This window comes from Temnothorax nylanderi, unplaced genomic scaffold (genome assembly GCF_030848795.1).
Source record: "Temnothorax nylanderi isolate EJ_2023f unplaced genomic scaffold, tnyl_v1.0 TNYL_tig0201_pilon, whole genome shotgun sequence".
Taxonomy (NCBI): Eukaryota; Metazoa; Arthropoda; class Insecta; order Hymenoptera; family Formicidae; genus Temnothorax; species Temnothorax nylanderi.
This window is the reverse complement of record NW_027249263.1, coordinates 223-17,515: the sequence shown is the minus strand read 5'-3', so window position 1 is coordinate 17,515 and position 17,293 is coordinate 223. Positions and strand designations below refer to the sequence as shown.

General features: G+C 41.2%; 1 protein-coding gene across 2 annotated transcripts in view; it reads left to right on the top strand.

Annotated features, from left to right (window-relative positions):
* Positions 1–17,030, top strand: part of LOC139778913 (tyrosine-protein kinase-like otk) — a 67,237-nt gene extending 50,207 nt beyond the window's left edge. For both annotated transcript variants that reach the window (XM_071717052.1, XM_071717051.1), the window contains exons 3-9: positions 8,986–9,109; positions 9,824–10,257; positions 10,556–10,852; positions 10,992–11,558; positions 11,669–11,944; positions 12,094–12,279; positions 12,360–17,030. In XM_071717052.1, coding sequence (XP_071573153.1) covers positions 8,986–9,109; positions 9,824–10,257; positions 10,556–10,852; positions 10,992–11,558; positions 11,669–11,944; positions 12,094–12,279; positions 12,360–13,408 — 2,933 coding nt within the window. In that variant the 3' untranslated portion in view covers positions 13,409–17,030. The remainder of the gene's footprint in view (positions 1–8,985; positions 9,110–9,823; positions 10,258–10,555; positions 10,853–10,991; positions 11,559–11,668; positions 11,945–12,093; positions 12,280–12,359) is intronic.
* Positions 17,031–17,293: the final 263 nt, after the last annotated feature.

Sequence of the window (17,293 nt, the reverse complement as noted above, 5' to 3'; positions counted from 1 at the left end):
TACAAAGAAATGATTTACTTTAGTTTAATAATGATACTATTCATGTCATTATATCATTACTTAAAGGAACAAATCAGAGATATATGAAATGATTTTCTTAAAACAATAAAATATTTATTTACAAGCATACATTATTTAATGCTGTGAAAAAAATATTTATTTGTTTCGAAGAAATCTGTTTCAAGAAAATGCATTTACGTGTTTGAAAGAAATTTTTTTTCTTAGTGTATTTCTTAGGATTTAAAGAATTTTTATAGATTAGATTTTATAGATTTAGGTTCCAGGTTTAAGTTGCGATGCAAAATTTGACATTGTTTATTAGTCTTTTTTGATAATTAACAAAGTTTACTCTTGGCGAATTGTTTTAACACAATTATTACTCAAACCGTACAATTCTAAACAAAAGTAAAATTACTACAAACAACTGCAAATGATTCTGAAGCACATAGAAAAAAAACAGATTTGGGAAATATTGATAATTAACAAAGTTTACTCTAGGCGAATTGTTTAAACACAACCATTACTCAAACGGTACAATTTTAAACAAAAGTAAAATTACTACAAACAACTACAAACGATTTTGAATTATATGGAAAAAACGAAATTAAAAAATCTTGATTATTAACAAAGTTCACTCTTGGTAAATTGTTTAAACAATCGTAACTTTTAAACGATACAACTACAAACGAAAGCAAAATCACTACAAACAACTACAAACGATTCTGAATGATATGGAAAAAAACGAAATTAAGAAATATTGGTAAATTAACAAAGTTCACTCTTGGCAAATTGTTTAAACAATCGTAACTTTTAAACGATACAACTACAAACGAAAGTAAAATCACTACAAACAACTACAAACGATTCTGAATCATGTGGAAAAAAACGAAATTAAAAAATCTTGATTATTAACAAAGTTCACTCTTGGCAAATTGTTTAAACAATCGTAACTTTTAAACGATACAACTACAAACGAAAGTAAAATCACTACAAACAACTACAAACGATTCTGAATCATATAGAAAAAACGGAATTAAGAAATCTTCATAATTAACAAAGTCAACAGTTGGCGAATTGTTCAAACGCAACTATTACTCAAACGGTACAACTACAAACAAAAGTAAATTCACTACAATCAACTACAAACAAAATACTATTATTTTCTGTATTCAAAAATCATTTTTTTTAAAGTGGGGTTCCAGGTTCACAAACCTTCGACGGAAGGCTCAACGTGCGAACGCGGCTTATTATTCAGCACTGTTATGTTTGATGATAAACCGACCCGGACTTACTTACGGACATCTGGGTGGTCCGCGTTGCGTCGCGCGCGAGACTTCCCCGGAGGATGACACGCATCTGTCGACGTGTTCTCGTTTCGTCGATGATCGTCTTTTACAAAAAAAAAGAAGTTACACCCCTTACCGCGACGCGGCTTAGAGTCCGTCCATATGTCGGACGTAGTGCGTTTTAACTGTCAGTTATACGTTTAGACCGACAAATCGCTCCTGCGCGGTATATTTGTGTATCTTGAATCTTCCAAAAGGCCAAGATATGATCTTGATCTGGTGCACCAATTGCAAGAGAAGAAGTCACTTAAGTTTGTCCTACTGAATATTCATTACTCGCAACTGATGCCCGGAACATTACAATATATGTATTCCGCGAAGCAATCGATGCTCGAGTGCCGCTTCAAAATTCTTGTCGGCGGGGGCAATTAAAATCCCAATCTACGTTGCGAGCAGCCGGTCAGAAGGGTCGTTGAAGATAGCAGGGTCGGCTATCTCTCGATCCAAGGTTGCCCACGTAACAGACAACGAGAGGCAGAGAGAAATAACGAGCATTTGTACACGTACAAAACACGTGAAAAAAGAAAAAAAGGTCATTCGCTCATACACAGCCCGCAAAGAGACAATGCTTCAACATGTACAACTTTCTTCTAAAAATGCTTATTACTTTCCTTGTGTTGTAGATTAGAATATTTCGCCTGAATTCGTGAAATTGACAATCGTGCACAAATATCCGAATCGGAATGAAAACTTCCGTATACGTAAACCGAGGTGAAGATATCACAGCGACATTCATGACGTATGCACGCGTGCTGCGACGCGTGCGTGCAGTCCGATAACGACAAGGGCTCTGTTTGCGCGAAAGTTAATCTCGACTGTACGAGATGCTGAAGGAACGGCGAGACGAGGAAGGGCCACACGGGCGCGCGTACGATGATAATAATAAATGTTGTCTATTCCCTTCACCCTTCGCCTCTCTCTCTCTCTCTCTCTCTCTCTCTCCTCTCTCTCTCCTCTCTCTCTCTCTCTCCTCTCTCTCTCTCTCTCTCTCTCTCTCTCTCTCTCTCTCTCTCTCTCTCTCTCTCTCTCTCTCTCTCTCTCTCTCTCTCTCTCTCTCTCTCTCTCTCTCTCTCTCTCTCTCTCTCTCTCTCTCTCTCTCTCTCTCTCTCTCTCTCTCCTCTCTCTCTCTCTCTCTCTCTCTCTCTCTCTCTCTCTCTCTCTCTCTCTCTCTCTCTCTCTCTCTCTCTCTCTCTCTCTCTCTCTCTCTCTCTCTCTCTCTCTCTCTCTCTCTCTCTCTCTCTCTCTCTTTCATTTTACCACCCATTCTCGCGTTGTGCGTACCCTGCCGGCGGTTCCTTTGATCTGTCGCTTCGTTTGTGCATTTAAACACGAGTCGCCTAGATGCGGAGTGGAGCAGCGCGAGAGGCGACGAACGGAAAGAGACGGAGCGAAGAGCGAACCCACCGGCAGGGGGAGAGAAGGGGGGACAAAGCGAGGAAAGGGTGCGGAGCTCGAGAGGGAGAAAGGGAAGAGAATGGCGGAGAGAAGCGGATAGAAAGAAATGATTTCGCAATGAGAGGGGAAATATAGCTCGAGTGCCCTGGTAAAATCTCATCCGGACCTATGAAAGGTAAAGTGAGACTTTCGTCATTGCAAACGAGCTCTCCAACCTTCAATTTTCCTCCCAGAATCCGGGGAGAGGGGTTTCCTCTTTTTTCTTCCTTGTTTCGTGACTACACCGTGCACCTTCTCCCGAGTCTCGTGGCGCTCTTTGTCGCAGCTTTGTACCAACAATTGTCGGCACTCTTAAATCCGCTTCCTCGATGACAACTCGAGATTAATGCTCTTTAATAGATTCAATGGCAGAGAAGCGCATTTTCGACGCAAGCCCCTTCAAACTGCTCGTCTGTTCACCAACAAGCACGCGTTGCGGAAGGTAGGGGCCAGAAGGGAAGGAAGAGAGAGAGAGAGAAAGAAAGGAAGAAGAAATAACAATCAAACGATTCCGCCTCTCATTTCATCCCGGATTCGTTGAGTGCCCGGGGTCCGATTGCGAATCGCTCGCGGAAATTTTCACCACTAATTTCGCGCAACAATTCGAGCCAGACGGTCTGCGGAGTGGAAGGTCGATCAATGATCAGGCTCCGGAAACCGAGAGGGACTGTCACGTGAACACGTGACGATTTCAAGGTTCATTCCCACGAGCGGTGACATTAAAAACGCATCTCGTTCTCGACGATCGCGGACAACAAAACGCGCGGTAACAAATTCAATTGCGATTTGTCGATCGCTAAATCGTTCCTTCGTTAACATTTGCATTTAAGCTCAATCAATTTACGTAGAATGTACGCGTCCTGCACATTAAATTTACGGCCTGTAAAGGATAACGTACGCCAGGCACAACGGCGAAAAGATAATTGTTGCAATACACTCGCGCGGCCGATGTAACACGTACACGCCACACCAACGTGAAGAAAGTTGTTACGCAGTCCGCGTGGAGGATTCATTTTCGAAGTAATCGCGTTCACGTGCGCCGCTCGTTGATGAAGCGTCTCTCGATGCGTCTCCCGATGAGTCTGCAGTCGGCCGCCAGCGAGAGCGAGAGAGACGCGGCGCGAGAGAAAAAAAAGTGCCGACGACAGGACAGGAGTTCGCTTCGTAGATAGAGGTAAAAAGATCGAATCGGCTGAGGTGTTAATAATGCCGCCTCGGGCAACTCGAGAGTGCAGTTTCACGGATGGCCAACACATCGTGCCTACTGCAAAATGAGTTATTTCGCAGATCCTAGTTTTACTTATCAATTAAAATTATTTAATTCCGTTTCAGAGTAAAGAAAAGGAATTATATTTGTTGCGCAGCGTTTTATAATTGAATGGATTGATCGAAGGGATAGATATTATGACTTAACATATCGTGAACTGCAAAAAAGAATTATTATATCTTATAACAATAGAATTATTATATCTTATAACTTATAACGATATAATGTTATATCGTCGTTTTATTGGAACCAGACAATTTCTAAGGACGAGATTCGTAATTTTGTACTTTTGGACACATGCATGAAATTAAATATTTGCGATCCGACTTGCAATTAGGATTTTATTTTATAAATCGATATCCGCTAATTGAAACGTAGATCAAAAGCTGTTGTTGCGGCTCGGCTGACGATCCAACCGCCGGGTCCGCCGGTGCGATAATAAATTACTCGCGCGCTTTGTAGAAATGCGAATCGTTACGTTCGCGGGAACGAGTAAATTATCGCGAGCCTACAGACTCCCAGCTGTTCCGGTTATGCGTAACGCGCGAGCGCAATTTGCGACGTTCGTCCGAATGCAATTCCCTCCGCGCGCGCTAACGACGCGCGTTTTTCTTTCAACTATTGGCGTATTTTTTAACGAGGCCCCAGGCGCGCGTAATTACGTTTCATTTTATCCGTCGAGGGTGCCGGCACGGCCGATCAATTTCATGGCGTGGACTAATGAATCAAATTAATGAACGAAGCCTTATCATCCACACGGTCTTCGGTAACTGTTGCCCTGTGAGTTACGATGCACCCCCCTTCTCGCCTTCGTTTAACCGGCGTTTCTTCCCCGTCGCATAGTTGAACGTATCGGGGCTTGACTTTGCTTCTCTTCATTAAGAACGATTTCCAAGATTTATCAGCAGTTATTCATTTACATTCAATCGAAGTTACAATGATTCATCGCTGTTAAAATATCATTATTATTTTTATTTTTATAGGATTTTTAATTTCGTTTGCGTTTGTATGAGATAAGTCGAAAATTGCAAACTTTAGTTTCGCGAATAATAAATAATGCCGCCAGACACGGCGAGCACATCGACGGATTAAATGTTCTTCCCGAATCGATATGGGTTCGCTGCACCCTCGGACATAATTGAAACCTCAGACAACTCCTGCCGCAAAGTCCAGATAAGTTGAGGGAAAAAAAGGGACGAGAGTATCCGACGCGAAGGGCAGCCGAGACCCTCCGGCTCTTCCGTCGAGTTCTATCTGTCCCTCACGAATAATACATAGAGAATACACATGGAGACTGGAAACGCGTCCTTCGCACGGGCCCACGGACTTTGACGAGCTCGCTCGCGATGTGCTCGTCGCGGCGAACAGCCGCGGAAACGAAGAATAAGCGGAGTGGAACGCAGCCTCTGCTCCCCTCTTAAGTCGGGGTTTTATTTGACTCGATTAAATTCATCGAGTGGGACCTCGCGCGGGCGCGGGCGCTCTCATTTTCAGACAACCGACGGCGGGTTTGATCCCCCCCCCCCCCTCCCGGAGCAGACGCAAAAACGGCGAAGAGCGGCGATGGGAGGAATCGACCTGACATTCTCAGGAACCAAGCCATCCTCTTCTTTCTTCTGATCCCTTCGCCATCCCGCGCCTCTCTTGCTCTCGCCGAGACTTCTTCTATCTCTACAGAGAATTGCTTTCCTTCCCATTGTCCTGCCTGCGCGAGCGCTTCTTTCCCATTCTAGAATTCCAGCCGGTCTGCCGCGATATCCACGCGGTTATTCGTCGCCGTTCCTCCGGGCGTCTTCCTCGACGACGCGACGGACGGCGTCGAACGTGAAGAAATTGGAGGCGGGGATCGTTTGTCTCCGCGTTCGTCTCTCTTTTCCGTTCATTCGGAGAACACCGCCACCGGCTACTCTCTATCCCGATTTTTCTTTGCCGATCTGCGTAGCACGAAGGAATCTCGCCGAAGGGACGGGATGCCGATGGAAAAAAATCGCTCGGCACGCACCACGCGCGTAATTACGCGCACTCGCTTCGCCGCTCCGCAGTATATCGCGTATAATCTTCAAGTTATTAGCGTCGTGAATTCGCCGCGTGTCTAATATCCGCGATATTTAATAGCTTACGGTTTTCTTGCCTTCTTTCTTCCACGTGCTGTTGTACGCACGTGCGTCATAAATGCGGTAACATTGGGTTTATACGAGATATCCGCAGCATACCACCGCGGATGACAACTCGCATGTTCGTCGTTAATAATAATCAACACACACCGGGGCACACGGTTATTAAAAGAGCAGAAATAAGTATTATCCCGATGCGGAGGCCAAGGTTTTATACATGGGATGAGTGCAGGAAGGTAGATAGAATTAGAATGTACTTTCTAAAAGTCGAAGAGTGAAATATCACTCAAAACGAGTGAAATGCAAGTGTAACGAAAAGTGAAAATTGAGCCTGTGCACTTCGAGTGATTCGCCACTGTAAGAAAGAGTAAAATTGCGCTCTATAAGTTGGAGTGAAATCGCACTTTATTTGAGTGAAAGGACACTCTTTTCGAGTGCAGTAGATCAGTGTCCATAGGAATGAATTATGTCACTTTACAATTTTGAGCGGAAAATTTCACTCTGTTAGGGTCATTTATTAGTCGATCTTTAGTGAATCGTGATTCACTATAGCTTTAGAATGAGATTATATCACTCCAGTAGAGTAGCCGCTCTAAAAATTTGAGTGAAAAATTAACTCCTATCTTATAAGTGCCCGTTTGCCATTTAGTCAAATAGACAATCCTCTCTTTTAAAATGACTATGAGATTTAGAGTTTTTTTTAATGAAATTGAGATACATGCTGAAGATAGGAAAGGATAATATACAAATTAAGTAAGAGAGCGATGGAAAAATATTGTAATTATTGTAATTGTAAGTTAAAAACGAAGTATGGATGATGTGAGTGTTAAGGAAAAAAGTGTGCAAGTAGAAACTTGCACATTGCTTCCTCATAGTTTTTAAGTGTGCAAGTAAAAACTTGCACATTGCTTTCTCATAGTTTTTAAGTGTGCAAGTAGAAACCTGCACATTGCTTCCTTATAGTTTTTAAGTGTGCAAGTAGAAACCTTCGCTCACAAAGCTCCTCTATGAGGAAGCTTGTATTTTATTGTATGTATAATTATTAGTATTTATTTGTTTTGGCTTTCTCATAGAGGAAGCTTTATGAGCGAAGGTTTCTACTTACACACTTAAAAACTATAAAGAAGCAATGTGCAGGTTTCTACTTGCACACTTAAAAACTATGAGAAAGCAATGTGCAAGTTTTTACTTGCACACTTAAAAACTCTGAGGAAGCAATGTGCAAGTTTCTACTTGCACACTTAAAAACTATGAGGAAGCAATGTGCAAGTTTCTACTTGCACACTTTTTTTATTGTGATAAGCTTTATTGCGACTAATATCTGTTATATTAGTCGATATCTCAAAATTTACGAAAATTAGAGCAACCACGGACATTTCTAAAAATAGCCAGAAATCGGTAATCCCTTCACCGATCCTTGCTAAATTCAACACCAACTTACCTTTAATGATACTCTATCTATAAAAAAAAAATTAAGCTTGATATCTCAAAATTTGCGAAAATTAGAGCAATCACGTTGATTTTTTTAAATAGAAGTCGGTAACCTCTTTATTATTAGCAATTTTTATTAATTTTATTATATTCTTCAATTTTTTCTACCCCTATTTCATATACAATTCTTTAAAATTTGGTTAATCAGTTCTTGAGTTATAGAAATTTCAGTAAACTTGACTGTTTTTTTTTAACAGAAATCGGTAACCCCTTTATTATTAACAATTTTTATTAATTCTATTATATTCTTCAGTCTTTTCTACCCCTATTTCATATATAATTCGTTAAAATTTGGTTAATCAATCAATAATTCTTTAAAATTTCTGTTTAAAAAAACAGTCAAGTTTACTGAAATTTCTATAACTCAAGAACTGATTAACCAAATTTTAACCAAGATTAACGAAATAGATCGATATCTCAAATATTGAGAAAGCTACAGCGTAAAACACACTTTTCTAAAAAATGAAAATCTCCTTAAAATCCATACCGGTCGACAGATTTTAATAAAATTAGAGAAGAACATACTTTCTATGATACTCTATTTGTGTACCAAAATTCAACCCGGTATCTAAAAAATTGTAGAAGTAGATGCGTGTACAAAAAATCCGTACACACACACACACACACACACACACACACACACACACACACACACACATACTTCCGGACATTTTTTACTAATATGATTTCTCGACATTTTAGAACATTCTAAACCTATTTCCATCAAAATCTCGAAAAAAAAAATTTTCACCATCACAAAGCTTCCTCTATGAGGAAGCAAAATTGTAAAGGAAAAAACCAAGTCCACTTCTTGTAAATTATTATATTAATATTATCCCGATGCAACATATTTTCTAATATTTTTTTATCAGCAATAGGTACATAGTAACATAGTTGACAATCTATTAAACATTTATTTTGCTTTCTGCTTTCTTGCCTCCGCTATGTATGCTCGCGTGTTTGGTAATTTGTGGTACAGCCGTTTTTGTACCTAGTTGGTTGATACCAAGCTATATATACCAAGTAATGAAGCAGAGTACTTGTTAAGTTGCAAATACGCGTCAAATATAACACAAATAGATATATAAACAATGTATTTTACATATTTATTTGTAATGATGTGTAAAATTGATCTTAGACTCGTTATTTCAATTACAGTTATCCTATAAGTACAAGTTTTGAGTTCGCGCGTATAGAAAAAAATCAGTATATGTTTTAGCGCACCCCTACCAATAGCAACCTTGGTATATGTACCAAATACATCGTACACCGCAAACGTTTATCTTGTTAATAGCTGATCACCTTCACGGGGCACCATCGATTTCTGTTTCAGGGGTCAGCGAGGCGAGCGTGCAGCTGCAACAGCCGAAATTACCGTCCGCGATCCGCGTGGACAGCGAGGTCGAGCTACGATGTCACGTTGACGGTTCCGGCGACATGAAATACGAGTGGTTCAAGTTGGTTGCTCTTCATCTGTTCTAACTTCGTCCAACAATTTATCTGAGCGTCTCGCGCGCACAATAACCGGGGCGAGGAGAGGGGCAACTAATGCCGGTAGAGCCAGCGAGATGGGCGACGCGGGGGTGGACCGGAACGAAGAGGGCGAATTACTAAGTTCCTAGCGTAACTGACACCCGACGTTTACGAGATTGGCCTGGTTAATTATGAAGTGACACTCCCTCGCCCCGGCGTGCGCCATCGAGAGTCTCACCTTTGTGCCGTCACCTCGAATCATCCCCCTCGTCGTAAAGACCCAACGCCCGTTCTCCGCGGAACACGTTGTGCATTTAATGACGTCGGTTGCGTCTACACGTCGAAAAAACCTTTCCTTCGATATATTTTCGAGAAACCATCGTGTCTGTCGCTATTTTTCAGTTAGGGGCGCGAACAAAGTCGGTTATCGCGCGAGATCGTTTACGCAGTTCATTAATCTTTCATAAGAAATATTTTGGAGAATAAAAGAATGCACGCGTTCCAAAAATCAAAGTTAGTTCGCTAAAGTTATACAAAGACAGAGACTTGGCTTGTCAGATAAATCTCTGCCTGAATATAGAAACGACAGCGATGTAATTAGCGATATAATTAACGCAAAATTTGATTGCACATTTGTAAGATAATTTGTACGTTTCGCGAAGATGATTTCAGTCAAGGATCGGCTGTTCATTTTACAGGAATACAATGAGCGTAGCGCGAAGCGATCGTGTCGACATCAAGAAGAAGAAGCTGCACATACACAGAGCGGTTCCCGAGGACAGCGGCATGTACACCTGTCTGGCTAAGAACGAGGCGGGATCCTCGCCGGTGACCGAGAGCTACCCGTTAATCGTTTCCGGAAATGAAACTGCAACGATTAAAGTCGTTCCGAGAAACCTGATCGCTAAGCGGGGCGAGCCGGCCACTCTACACTGCGTCTTCGAGGACGCCGACGAGGTACAGTGGTTCTTCAAGGAAATCGGCCCGCTGGAACCTGACGAGGAGAGGATGATCTTCGAGAACGGTACTCTCACGATACACGCCGCCGATCAAAGGGACCAGGGATTCTACTCCTGCCATGGGATAAGGGACGAGACCACAGTCAGTTACACGGTCGAATTACAAATCGCCTGTAAGCACCAGTGAATTTTCGACAGACCGACGATAATAGAAATTAAAATAATAGACTAAAGATAACAAAATAATATAAGAAGACGATAAAATCAAAGATAATATAGATAATAGAATTAAAAATACGTTTAGATTATAAAAGTCTTTAGTATTATAATATTAATTGACTGTAACGGTACTGTTTTTTAAACGACAAAAATTGTTAAATGGTACAAAATAGTAATTATTACAATTACGAAGTAAACTTTTTATTGTATTTTTTGAAAACATAGAGTTTTGAATATGAATAAAACTTGCAGATTTGCTGAACTTCTCGATGGCCGCCTTCGAACCGAAACGTCCAACTCAACTGGCGATTGTCGGTGAGGATCAAGAATTCCAAATAAGTTGCCTAGAACCCTTAGGGCTTCCTCCGCCCAAGGTTTATTGGAGAGATCCCACGGGACATATTATAAGCGATACCGGTCCCGTGCGCGTTCAAGACAACACGCTCATCATCGCGAGGGCACGAATGGGCGAGGACGACGGCAATTACACTTGCGTGGCCGAGAATCTCGCCGGTGAAACGGATATATCCGTCCAAATAGTTATATCAAGTAGGTATATAATTTTCCCGACAGGGAATTATAAGCGTAACTAAAAATGATACATTTTTCTATGTTTAATTAAATTAAAATCTTTATTGCGTAATGAGATTCAGAAAAATTACAAATATTCTGTTATTTTAACTTTTAGCCCCGCCAAGTATAATAAGCTCCCCCGAGTCGCTCAGCGCGATGGAAGGTGATTCCGTGACGCTGACTTGTTCGTATTCCGGCATGGAACCGCCGGTGACGCACGTGCACTGGTTGAAGGACGGGACGCAGCTGAGGGAATCGGGCGGTCCGACGAGATACCGCGTGACCGATAATCACGGCAATGTCACGCTGCATTTCAAGAGCGTTGACCTGTCCGACAAAGGGCACTACATGTGTCAAGTATTCACCACGGGTTTCCCGTCTCTGCTTTCGGACCCGGCCGTTCTCACGGTTGAGGAGAAGCTCAAATTCTCGCCACAGCCTGTCAATAAACGCCTGGAGCTCGGCTCCACGGCGAAGGTGTCATGTAAGGCCCAGGGTACCACGAACCCCACGGTGAAGTGGGTCAAGGAGGGCGAGAACGAGGAATTCCCCAAACACGTTCAGGATATTAACGGCACTCTACACTTCAACGGCGTCCTGGAGGAGGACAAGGGTCGATACACTTGCATCGCCAGCAACGCCCAGGGGTCCATCAATCACACGATCAGCATTGATGTAGTTAGTACGTATCGATGCTTGTACGGTGAATGTTAAGCAAGCGATAAATTAATATTATATAATAAATAAATTAATTTCATGTAATAAATTAACGTGCTCCATTGTTTTTCACAGTCGCTCCAAAATTCACGGTACAACCACAAAATCCAACGGAGGCGATCGAGGGATATCCAGTGATGTTGCATTGTGCCGCCGAGGGTGATCCTAAACCGACTATTCAATGGGATAAAGATTCTCGCATGAACAATCTAGATAATCCTCGATTCGAAGTGTTAAGTAATGGAAGTTTGTACATTAAGGAGGTGTATCTCAGTGACGAAGGGAAATACGGGTGTACCGCTGGCAATAGCGGTGGTCTAAAGCGAGAGGAAGTTCAATTAAATGTAAAAGGTACTTGCATTAATCGCTATTACATTATTATAATATATAATTTATATATAATATATAATTTTCTCGAATTAACTATTTTAAATTGATTAGAAATTAATACGATCTATTTTATGATGATAGATATATGATAGAAATAATTATTATTTCAGCTGGGGATAATTATAGAGCCGACATGGATCTAGAAGCCACTGATGACGGTACGATGATGACTAAGACTGTAACGATTACTCTCAGCGCAGCCGCAGGGTATATGGTACTTGTCGTTGGTCTCATGTTATATTGCCGTTATCGCCGTCGCCGTAGGAAGCAACAATACCTGCAGGAACAAACAGAAGGTATATTGTCAATATTAATGTATGTAATAATTTAATGATGTATTATACATATATATCTAAAATACATCCATGAATTCTAGAAAAAATGGAGAACGGCGATGTGCAGGAGGAACAGACAGAGTTGAAGGAAACTGGGAATAAAGTTAATTCAACGACTAAGAAGAAAGAAAACCGCGATTCCCATAACAAGAGTGACGGCGCGGATACAGCTCACAGCCAGAGTAGCAACCAATCTAAGAAATCCAAGTCGAATTATGACAAGATCGCCGTTTCGCGAAGCAACCTGAAGGAATTGAAGCCTCTTGGTCGGGGTGAATTTGGTGAAATTTATTCTACAAAGTATCAAGTTGACGGTGACAAGGAATCCTTGGTTATGGTTAAAAGTCTGACAAACACGAAAGACGAGACTGCTCTTCAGGAATTTAAACGGCATCTGGATCTTGTCCTTAAGCTTAATCATGAGAACGTCGTCAAGTTGATTGGTCTGTGTCGAGAAGAGGAGCCCGACTATATGATTTTAGAGTACACTGACTGGGGCGACTTGAAACAGTTCTTGATTGCCTCACGAAAGGACAGCAACTCCAGTCCGACGCATGAAACAAAACAACGTGCGCCTCAGCTATCAGTGGCGCAAATACTGTCGCTGTCGAATCAGGCCGCGAAGGGTCTGAAACATTTAGCCGATAACCGATTAGTCCACAAGGACATAGCCGCGCGCAATTGTTTGATCGCCAGCAACCTGACGATCAAGATCTCGCTACCATGCATGACCAAAGAGCCGTATCAGCAAGAGTACACGAAGCATCGGAATCAAGTAATTCCACTGAGATGGCTGCCCTACGAGGCAGTATACGAGGACGAATATTCCACCAAGAGTGACGTGTATTCGTTCTCGTGCCTGGTCTGGGAGATGTTCCACCAGGGCGAGTTGCCGTTTAACAAGTTAAACGACGAGTCCGTTCTGGTTCAGCTCAAGGCGCAAACGCTCACGTGGAAGCCGCACAAGGCGGCACCACCGGCTCTTCAAGATCTGCAAGCTCAATGCTGGGCGAACGATCCGCGCGAGAGACCGACCTTCGACGAGGTCGTGTCGAAAATAGGCGAAATTGTGGTCGACAGTTGCCTATAGGCTGTAAAATCGCGACCGAATTGTGCGAGGCTCTGAATATCGGAAATACTGCAATAGAGGTAATGATTGTGTGGAGCTGTACGTCGAGAGGTAAGGCTGACGAGCGCCGAAGACCACGCGGCGGTGATCCCTCCCACGCGAAAAGGAGGGATTCAAGGACGCCGCGGTTTCGCGCGAGAATAATTAACCGGCTTTCATGTTAAACGCTTCGTATTATATATACGCATAATGAATTATAGGGAACCCTATACTCTTTTGTAAAAGGAAAATGCTTACTCATTGAATGCGCGATGATTACGTGTCTCAATGACGTCGCCGCGGACCGCGATGTATAGACTTTATGTGGAATTCAACATTTCGCGTTGTGCGTGTCATTGCATTGTAATCAAGTGAGTATAGCATCTTCAGTGTACGAGGAGTTTTGATATATTTTATATATGGAGCTCGCTTTAGAGATTCAATTATCATTGTATTTTGAGCAATCTTGGATTTCTCTATCGTTACGCGAAACGTCATTTTTCCGAAATCGCGCGCGAGCAATCTCCGTGCTGTGTGATTATTGAACGTTATATCTCGATCTCTACTGCTTCCCTGTTATAGATTATCAGATGGAACGAGATGAAACCATTGGTTGCGCAATAATTATTCATATTACAGTATTTTGTCGTGTCTACTAGCTCGATAAGAAAATAATATTTATTTCGAATAGCATCTCCGCTCCAATGACTGTTCTTCTATCGTCGGACTAAGTAACGATTCTGCATGGGCCCATTACACGTTATATTACGCAATTAATGCAATACTTAGTATACAGTATCGATATAATAATAGGTATCATCACTACACATCGAATACTCGTAAGATACGTTAATTGTTAGGTGAGGCCGAGGCCAAACACTGATAAACGGTAACGTTCAATCGGATCGTTCGAGAAAACGATCTCGATTGAACGTCGGTGTTCAGACTCGGCGCTGCAATGACATGCATATTAAGAAAGTATCGCGACCATATCAATTGACGAAGGAAATCTTATCTCCGCCTATTTACTTCTACACCGCTAAGATATATAAAAATAAACCTTTTATAACGTATATTATTTATAACGTATATATTTATGTGTGATAAGAACGCAATCGACCACTCGTATTTGACGAAAAAGACGGCCTTGTACATATACCGATGGTATACATGTAAGTTTTTTTTTTAGCGCGAGAAATTAGCGTGAATTATCGTGTTAATTTTTTATTTATCGTGATTCGAATCCCTGATGGCTTTTTTATTTAAGAAATTTCGTATATATTCGTATCAGAGGTAAAAGGATCATGGCGCGTAAGGCTAGTTGCTAGCACGCAAGGAAATGATAACGATAAATCAGCATATACAGAATGGTACTTAAAAAACCTATTTTTACACGCGGAAATTAGAGAGTCGATCGAATCAGAGGCGAAGTATCGCTCGCGATACTATTTTTGCAGTTGGAATCTACGGTTTGATAAGTAGCGCGAACAATCTATTTGACGCGATGGTCCAATAAGAGGGATGTGCTGAATATATATTTGACTCCGTATCCGATTTATACAACGAATATCAATGTTTATATTTTAACGGTATGTAAATTTTAAACGTCGACCCTATTTTTGCATTTAATTCTACTATGTAAGAAACTGTAAAGGAGGGAACTCGCGAGGCAATTATGACGCGCACGCGTTTGCTTCTTCCACTTCATGCAAGACTTCCGTTGATGCTTCATAAGCCAAGTGTTCGCAGGGTACGAGAAAAGAGAACCGCCGGCAAGAGTAACGGCATTGAGTCGTGCAGGATAGACAGCGTTAGAAAATGCTCGTAAAGATAAATATTCGTGTTGTTATAACTTATTCCGCGTCGGACTTACGTATTACGAGTACTTACCGGTTCTAATAATTTTTGGATGTTTAACCCGCAGAGCAGTACAAAAGTTATTTAGTTATTTGTTCGGCTTCGTTGATCAACAATGCGGTTCGATAGAACTTTACATCTGGATATACACGCTTTTGGTTTTTGAAACAAAAAAGGAAGCAAAGAGTAATTGGCACGTTGTCGAAAGACCTGTCAATCCTTCGTCAACGTCGATCTCCAGCATGAGTCTTATCAGGTGCAAAGTATAACATTTTCATTAAGAAGTAGTGACTTGTTGCATCATGAATTAAAATCGATCGCGCAGTTTGTTTGATTCGATACACGTGTCTCTAGCAACGGAAAGAACTGAATGTGGAATCAATTGAAATAGGGCGAGTTTTTAAATTCATCGATTGATAGATCGCATTATGCGCAAATGCAGCTTTTACGGAGCAAAGTTGCCTTTGCGCATAATGCGATTGATCAATCGATGAATTAAAAAACTCGCCCATAATAGAAAAGAAGCAGATCAATGCGATGATGCTGCTCTGACATATCCGTTTGTTATTGGCGATCCGTCTAAAATTCTTCCGAGAATTTCTTCTCGAAAAAATTTGATGTTTCTTCCGAGGAGCAATTACGAGTGAATCTTCGGCTCTGTGCATGTTAATATAAATATGATGTATCATATACGTATATTAAAGCACTGACATATAACACTGCCAATAATAAATAAATACTGTTCTCTAATTTAAAGCACTCTCGTCATACCGGAAAAACGCGCGAGGCAAACCGCGAAGGCACTTTGCCTGTGAGAGCATCGTCGTGTATTCGTGGGCGCTCTAATTAAGGATATGTAAAAGCACGAAATGAAATAATCTTTCAAGGTATCGAATTAGCTCGTGGCGTCTCTACGAGCGAATTTTATAATGCTTCCTAAATGTTCGCTATATACGTCAAGAAATATCCTTGTGATCAGTGATGGCGAGCGTACTTAGCAACATGAAATCCGTCGCGTACTTTTCGCATTTAATTTCGAGAAAAGACTCGGCGGAGAAGATTAAAACTGTTCGAATGGAAAAATTGGTAGAGATCTGGAAATGTATCCAGAGTACTTTCGCAATTCGTAGTAATTCGAATAATAATACGAATTCGAAGTAATTCGACAGTTTTGTTGTCGAATAGGAATCTTTATCCAAAGTTCGCGTCTGAATGAACAGGAATATTAAGTTACACGCGGAAAGTACGGGGATCGAGTATATCTAAATGTAAAGGGATATTCTTAAAGCACGGAGTGCGACCTGAGTACGACCCATCACTGCTTGTAACATAAACTGCGTTATGAATAGTAACATTACAGCGATCTCTACTCCGCAATTACGAGTATGTAAAGTTAAGATCAATTATCTAAGTCCTATGTGCTCATATCATTCGCTCAGATTTTAATCGTGAAACGACCATCACTGCCATAAAGAAAGCAAACAAGGCACGCCGGTCGTCGCGCCGTGCCGCATGCCGGCGAGTTTCGTGAAGGCTACCTATTATGTCCAATATGTCTAGTCATATACGATGACGAAGTGAACAGCGTACGGGAAGCTCATTTGAATGACGTTCATATCCTTAGGAGTTCCAAATCGATTTCTTTTTTACAGTATTTTGTAAATATTTGTACTTTTTTATCTACGTCGTACTTATGAATTTTTGGAATAGTATGTGCTACGATTAAATAAAGATGAGAAAACACGTATGTAATGCGTATCATGATTATACTCAACCCATCTTATCCTTATCAGAACCTTATCCCATGCTAAACTGATAAAATGAAAAATAGATGGCTTATTCCATCTCTCGAGGTTTTAATTTTCAACTTTATCTAATGATTATATCTGTGTTTGTAAGAATTATCGCGGAAATTCTGATAATCTTTTTTTTATAAAAAAATGCTTATTTTAAATTCATTTAAAATAAAAATTGACGCAACGTAAATAAAATCGCTATCTGAATGCACGT